Here is a 6,688-nt window from a genome sequence, read left to right as displayed (position 1 = left end):
AGATCAGACTAAAATTTGAACCCTGTTTTAACCAAATTTACATCGATTAGAACTAATGTGATACGAGTCACAGAAACCTAATACTAATTCTTAAAATTTATTGTTACCCTATGTTGGTAATTATTTAGTGACTAGCCCCTTGCTACTCGACCAAATAACCTATTTCGTAACAAAATAAACTTTTTCTACCAAGAAATAAAATAAAGTTTTACCCAAATTTTATTTTACGTGAGAGCAGAAAATAAAATTACCAAATTTGATTCTTAAATAGGGCTTTTACCAAATCGACCCATACTTTCATCCCAACCAGGCATAAGCATAATAAGTTATACTATTTTAAGGTGAATGCAACAGGTATCAAATGCTTGGATGATCTCATGTGATAATGATGCTCAAGATGATGCCATGTTCCATTTTTTAGTGGCGCTTAACACCTAGGGTGTTACAGCTGTTGGGGCTGTATTTATAACCACTAACCACTTCCTAGTCGTTGCTCCTTTTCTACCGACCGCAGACGGGCCGCGCCCCTAGTTCGGATGATCCGCCCCTGCACATCAACGGCTCAAATCGCAACGGTCAGCAGTAACGGCTATATCAACGGCTATAGTGCATTAAATGCGTCGTTAGATGTCAAGCAGAGCAATCACGGACGGTCCGGTCATGCACCCGGGACGGTCCGCGAGGACGCTAAAAATGTATTTTATCGAACCCGTCACCTTCGAGTTTTTCTGGTTTTTCAACGACCAAACGGTCTGCGCCTGAGGCCGGACGGTTCGAGCTTGGTCCCAAACGGTGCTCGCTTCTCCTTCGGACAGTCAGTAGTGTTAACGCGTGTTTTTGCAGTGTTCCTGTCCGAGGCTCACCCTGTTGTCACGGACGGTCCGCCGCGAGGGCCCGGACGGTCCACGCACAGATGAATTTCTAAAACACTTCCCATGTCCAGAATAATCTACGGTACTCTAGACAGTCGACTTAGATATGATGTATATGAACTTTATGCACCTGAGAAATGATCAACTAGGCAAACTAGTTAGTCCATGAGATTTGTGGTGGACATCAAAGACCAAAATCGATTATAGAAAATGGTTGAGGCCATTTCCTTTTCAATCTCCCCCTTTTGGTGATTGAAGTCAACACAAACCAAAGCAAATACAAAGTATATAAATATAGCTATTTTGCATTTTGACATATGTGCATAAATTACTTTTTGAGAATGAAAGCAGTTCTAAGTATAAGAGGGTTTAGATATATAGTCAAAAAAATTGGACCACATTTGCACCACTTAGCTTGTTTTTGCAAATCTTTTGGAAAAGTATTTTCAAATTCTTTTACAATTAGCCAATGGTATAAGAATATAATTTCTAAAGACATTTTCAAGTTTTGAAAGATTATCCACTTCTTCAAATGCTTTTCCTTTGGCTAAATAAAAGCTCCCCTGAAAAAGTTCTTCACTTAGTTGTCAAGAGGGTTTTTACAAATGCAATAGTTTCAATTTGGAAAAAGTTTTCAGAAAACAGGGTGGTAGTGCGGTCCTTTTGCTTTGGCCTATTAATTTCTCCCCCTTTGTATTAAGCGCCAAAAAATAAGAAATCTGGAGACCTATTACAAGAAAGATATGAATGTAAATACATAAGTAGGGCAATGGGTATATAATGCTGACGAAGATGTAGTGGAAGCCTTACCTTTGCCTATAACTCCATTTTCTTTTCAATCTAAGATTGAGTATAGAAATACACATGGAAGCATATTAGTCTTAGCTTTGGCACAAGAAAAATAAGAAATATTTATTTGTACCAAATGAAAGAGACATATCATAATCAACGGTATAAAATGAGCAATGTGTGCAAAATTTTAATCAAAGTTCTGAGAATCTAAGACATTTAGTTCGTTTCTAAGCTTGCTAAAATAAAAATCTTTTCATCTAAATGATTGGTGAAGATATCAGGTAATTGGTTATAGATGCTAACCTAAACATTTGTGATATCTCTTCTTCCTTTCCAGAAACCACACCAATCCCCGCAGGCAGCAGCTTCCCCGGCCGCCACGCCCAAGCCGCAGCTGCCTTGATCGCTCGAGAGCCACAACCACCAGTCCACCAGCAGGGCAAAGCTGGAGGATGGCCACAGTCGCAGCGATGAAGGCTCTCGCGGTCGCCGCCTCGCCGGTGTCGGCACAGATAGCACAGCAGCCCCGTCGGTATGTCGCAGGTACGTCACACACACACTCTGCATATCTATGTCCTCCGGTCCGCGCTCGCTTCTCGGACTAGTTGCACGTGTTCGCTGGTTCATCCAGGTGGCGTTAGCCGGCGGCTGCAGTCGCTGTTCCACGGCGTGTCGGTGCAGTGCCCTGGGCGATCGCGACGGGCGACGCCCTGGCGGGGGACACAAGTGGCGGTGGTGGACACAGGTGGCAGCGGTCTGGCCAGCAATCCAGTTCATCCAGGGCACGGACGAGCAGACGATCCCGGACGTGCGACTGACCAAGTCCTGGGATGGCACGAACGGTGTGGCCATCTTCACGTTCGAGCAGCCGTCGGTGTTCGACTCTTCTGCGGAGCTCGGGACATCACGGGCTTCTACATGATCAACGACGAGGGCGTGCTGCAGTCCGTGGACGTGAGCGCCAAGTTCGTCAACGGCAAGGACGACGAGGGTTGAGTGGCATAATTTATCAATTTTACTCGCATCTATTCTTTTGGGTCATTCGAAGGATAAATTCTTATGGGGACCACATTGAAATGGAGTTTTCTCATCTAGTCAATGTACCGCTTTTAATGAATACTTCCACTTTAATCCATAATATGTTGCTTTGGAAACTAAAACTCCCTCTCAAAATTAAAATGTTCTTGTAGTACTTAGGGAGAGGAGTTACTCCCACTAAAGTCAATTTAGCTAAACGTGGGTGGACAGGGAGTATGAAATGTTGTTTTTTAATGAGAATGAGACTATTCAACATATTTTTTATCGTTACCTTATCAGAAACATTTGGAGTATTATTTACTTTGCTTTAAATACAGAGAGACCCATCAATAGTAATCATATAGTTGAGAATTGGGCTACTAACAAGGGAATAGCTCATCGGAAAAAAATCATAATTGGAGTGACGACAATGTTTTGGTCTATTTGGTTGTGCCGCAATGATGTGGCCTTTAATTTTAAACCAATACCATCAATTTTGCAGGTTCCTTTCAGGGGGACGTATTGGCTCAGACTCTGAAGATTATTGCAGAAACAAGAAGCTCACCAAGAGATTCGTGTGGTATATCAATCCTTAGAGACGATGGCAATGGAGATCATTGCAAAACATGGTTGGAGGTCTAATGCCAGATTAAAGGACGCTTGATTCGAGAACAAGTTATTTTCAAGAATGTTCTTTTTTTAATGATGCATGTTTTATTAGTTTTCAAACTGTAATGTCCTATGTAGGAAACTATAAAAGGCTGGAACATTTTTTGTTTCCATTATAAAAAATAAGCCTGATTCATTATAAAGCAAGGGGTTTATCTTCATTGATGATTGCATGTTTTACTCAACTAAAAGATATATAAATATATGGTCAGCTACAAGTTTGAAGAAAACTAAAGTTAATTAAATCCTTCATATTATCATTTGTTGTTATAAGCCTGATTCATTATAAGCAGGGGGTTTATCTATATTGATGATTGCATGTTTTACTCAACTAAAAGATGTATAAATATATGGTGTTATACGTGAGTGGATTCTGAGTCAAAGCATGTCTTGGATCAGAAAGCAAGTAACAAGTATTGGATCGATGTGCAACTGCATTGGGGAGACTTATGATTCACATGACATAGAACGATATACAAGAGCCAAGTTCATGGATTACACAACAGACAATATGTCCATATACCCATCGCCAACCGGTATGAACTGCCAATTTCTTATCCTTTTATTTGTTTGATTTGCATTAAGTATAGCTATGTCCATTGACATCTGTTGCAGGTGTGATGATTGGAATCGATCTAGCGTATAATTTAAACATATCTACTTTTGGCAACCATGTCGGTTTTGTTACATAGTTTGGGGAAGTAATTTATGATTCCTTAATTAAAGCCAGTTATGCCTATCGCTGTATTACTGATTTTCCTTGCCTTGGTGTTCTGAAGGATTTTGTCTAAATAGGTTTTCACCTATGGTGATAATTCATCAATATCTTGTGGTCATAGCGAAGTGGGGAGAACCATATTTTGACCAAAGCGAGTAGAAGCACTTAAAGGGATTCCATGCAAGCAGGTGGGACCATAGATCTTTATCATCGTTTTATGTTTGTAAATCTAATGATACTCTTCTACTTATTTCTAAGTCTGATCTACATTAAAAAAGTTTTAATTGAATGTCCCTCCACTCTGTTGTATTTTCTCTGTGAAATTGTAACTTAGTTCCGAAGATTTCCATTGTTTTTCTAGAATATTGTATTTGCACATGTGTATTTCATATCCATTTCACTATTTCTTGTTGAAATCATGTTATGTAGTTAATAAGTATGACTTGCATGTTGAAGATTTTATCAATAAATGCCTCACATCATGATGATTTCTTTATATATGTCAGTACTAAAAATTTGACTCGATCCATATAATGACCCCTTTCGTGCTTAATCATGTGCATGTGCACATATCTTTGGGAACTATCTTACACCTCAGGTCCCGAGGGCAAAACACCTTATTCTCTGTTTTTATTTTTGGGGCAAGTAATTTTTATCTTTTGATCCTTGGTGGTACTTCAGTTTCATACTTTCTATTACATATGAAATCAGCTCTCTATTAAACGGTGCACACACTCATTCACCATTTTATATATATGTATCTATATGTTATTGGGATAAGCTTTCTAAGGCTTATTTGTTTTCTACACTTATCTATATTGCAGTAGTTTTCTATACAATTTTCACTAGGATAAAAGTTTTGTCATGTTTTCTTACTTGTTGTTGCCGCTGCATTCAAAACTAGCTAACAAGTTAAGGCGATTAGTGTTGGTATGGGAGTGGAAAACTAGCTATCGTTTCTGGTTTTAGCTGTCCATGCCATTGTTGATTAGCAAATGTCAGGCCAGGCACGTAGTTGCCCACCTGGTCGATACCGTTGAGCCGGTGCTTCCTGGGCATGGATTGGACTGAATCAAATATCATGTTCTTCAGTGTCATCAGTAGGACCAGCAGTAAGCAAGTCATGGCTATTACTGCATCACATTTTAGCACTCGGCTGTTAGTATATGGCCAATTGTTTCAAGTTCAGGTGGAAATGTGTATTTGTGCATCTGCTTCCCTGACTGTTATTCTAAAACTCATCTTCAGTCCTTGGGGATTTTGCAGAATAGCTAGAGGGCATGAGAGATGGTGAAGGAAGGTAATTTCAACCTTCGGTTTTTATTATGTTGACCCCAGCTTATGTAAACCTTGTTTTTGGACAAGATGTGTAACATGCCTAAAATCTAGAATTTTTTGCTTCATCGTACCTGGTTTCCCATGATGCCTAAAATCTAGCAATGTTGAGCACTCAACTACTCGATAGTTTTTGTGCATTATTGTAATTTTGGGCGTTGCCACCTCCCTCTGTCCCTGCTCCCTGTGGCCTGACCGTGATTATTTGTGCTAATTGGCATTGGTTCCTTAAGATATTGCTTTGTTATTGGCTTCCTATCAACATGCCATTTTATCCTTACTGTTAAGATTCAGGCCAACACAGGCAAACAAGTCTGGACTGGAGCGTGATTAGGATAAGAACATCAGCAATTCCTAGTCTTCAAGGGTAGGATTGTTGGTTCATTCAGGTGGCGCTAGCCGGCGATCCAGTTCATCCAGGGCACGGACGAGCAGACGATCCCGGACGTGCGGCTGACCAAGTCCCGGGACGGCACGAACGGCGTGGCCATCTTCACGTTCGAGCAGCCGTCGGTGTTCGACTCGTCGGCGGAGCTCGGGGACATCACGGGCTTCTACATGATCGACGACGAGGGCGTGCTGCAGTCCGTGGACGTGAGCGCCAAGTTCGTCAACGGCAAGCCGGCGCGGATCGAGGCCAAGTACGTCATGCGCACGCCCCGGGACTGGGACCGCTTCATGCGCTTCATGGAGCGGTACTCTCAGGCCAACGGCCTCCAGTTCGTCAAGAACTGACGAGCCGGCTTTGAGATCGATTGCCTGCCTGCTGCGCTACGTTCTGCTTGCTTGCTAGTGTTCTTTTTTTTTTCTTTCCTTTCTCCCCTGTGCTGCGCCCCTGGTGTTGTGATTGTGACCTGCTGTGTGCTTGTGAGTGATTTTTTTTTTTTGTAGAGAAAAGAAAGAAATATGGGAGGTTTGTTTTGCTCTGAACGTTCATATGCCTGGCAGGATCGGACTATTAATTCTCGATCGGACTCGGACATGCAAAATCTTAACAAACTAGTAGATAATCTCAGATTCCTAACTGAATCGGACATGCATGGTTTTGCTAGCCACGAGGACCCTATATAAATGGGAGGCTATCGACGGAAGCTACCGCAACTCTCCTTCAACGTACGATCAACTCGGAACTTCCTTGTTGCTGTTGAATAATTAGACAAATTCCAAATTAAATTCCGAATATAAATCATGACCAAATCAGAAGAACTGAAATAAAAGCCAAATCAGATGATGCGTACTGATTAGACTTACTGATTGTTGGCGCGCGCCAGGATCAGATGGGTTG

The 6,688-nt window shown here is 41.4% G+C and overlaps 1 protein-coding gene across 1 annotated transcript; it reads left to right on the top strand.

Annotated features, from left to right (window-relative positions):
* The first annotated feature begins 2,116 nt into the window (after positions 1–2,116).
* On the top strand, positions 2,117–6,383 carry LOC103650783 (photosystem II reaction center PSB28 protein, chloroplastic). Its single transcript, XM_035966347.1, has 4 exons — positions 2,117–2,207; positions 2,296–2,409; positions 3,251–3,258; positions 5,803–6,383. Exons 1-4 carry the CDS (start codon positions 2,117–2,119, stop codon positions 6,136–6,138), a joined length of 549 nt encoding a protein of 182 aa, XP_035822240.1. The 3' UTR covers positions 6,139–6,383.
* The last annotated feature ends 305 nt before the right edge of the window (positions 6,384–6,688 follow it).

Source organism: Zea mays, chromosome 3 (assembly GCF_902167145.1).
Source record: "Zea mays cultivar B73 chromosome 3, Zm-B73-REFERENCE-NAM-5.0, whole genome shotgun sequence".
NCBI lineage: Eukaryota > Viridiplantae > Streptophyta > Magnoliopsida > Poales > Poaceae > Zea > Zea mays.
The sequence above is the reverse complement of the archived record's forward strand: the minus strand, read 5'-3'. Positions and strand labels throughout refer to the sequence as shown.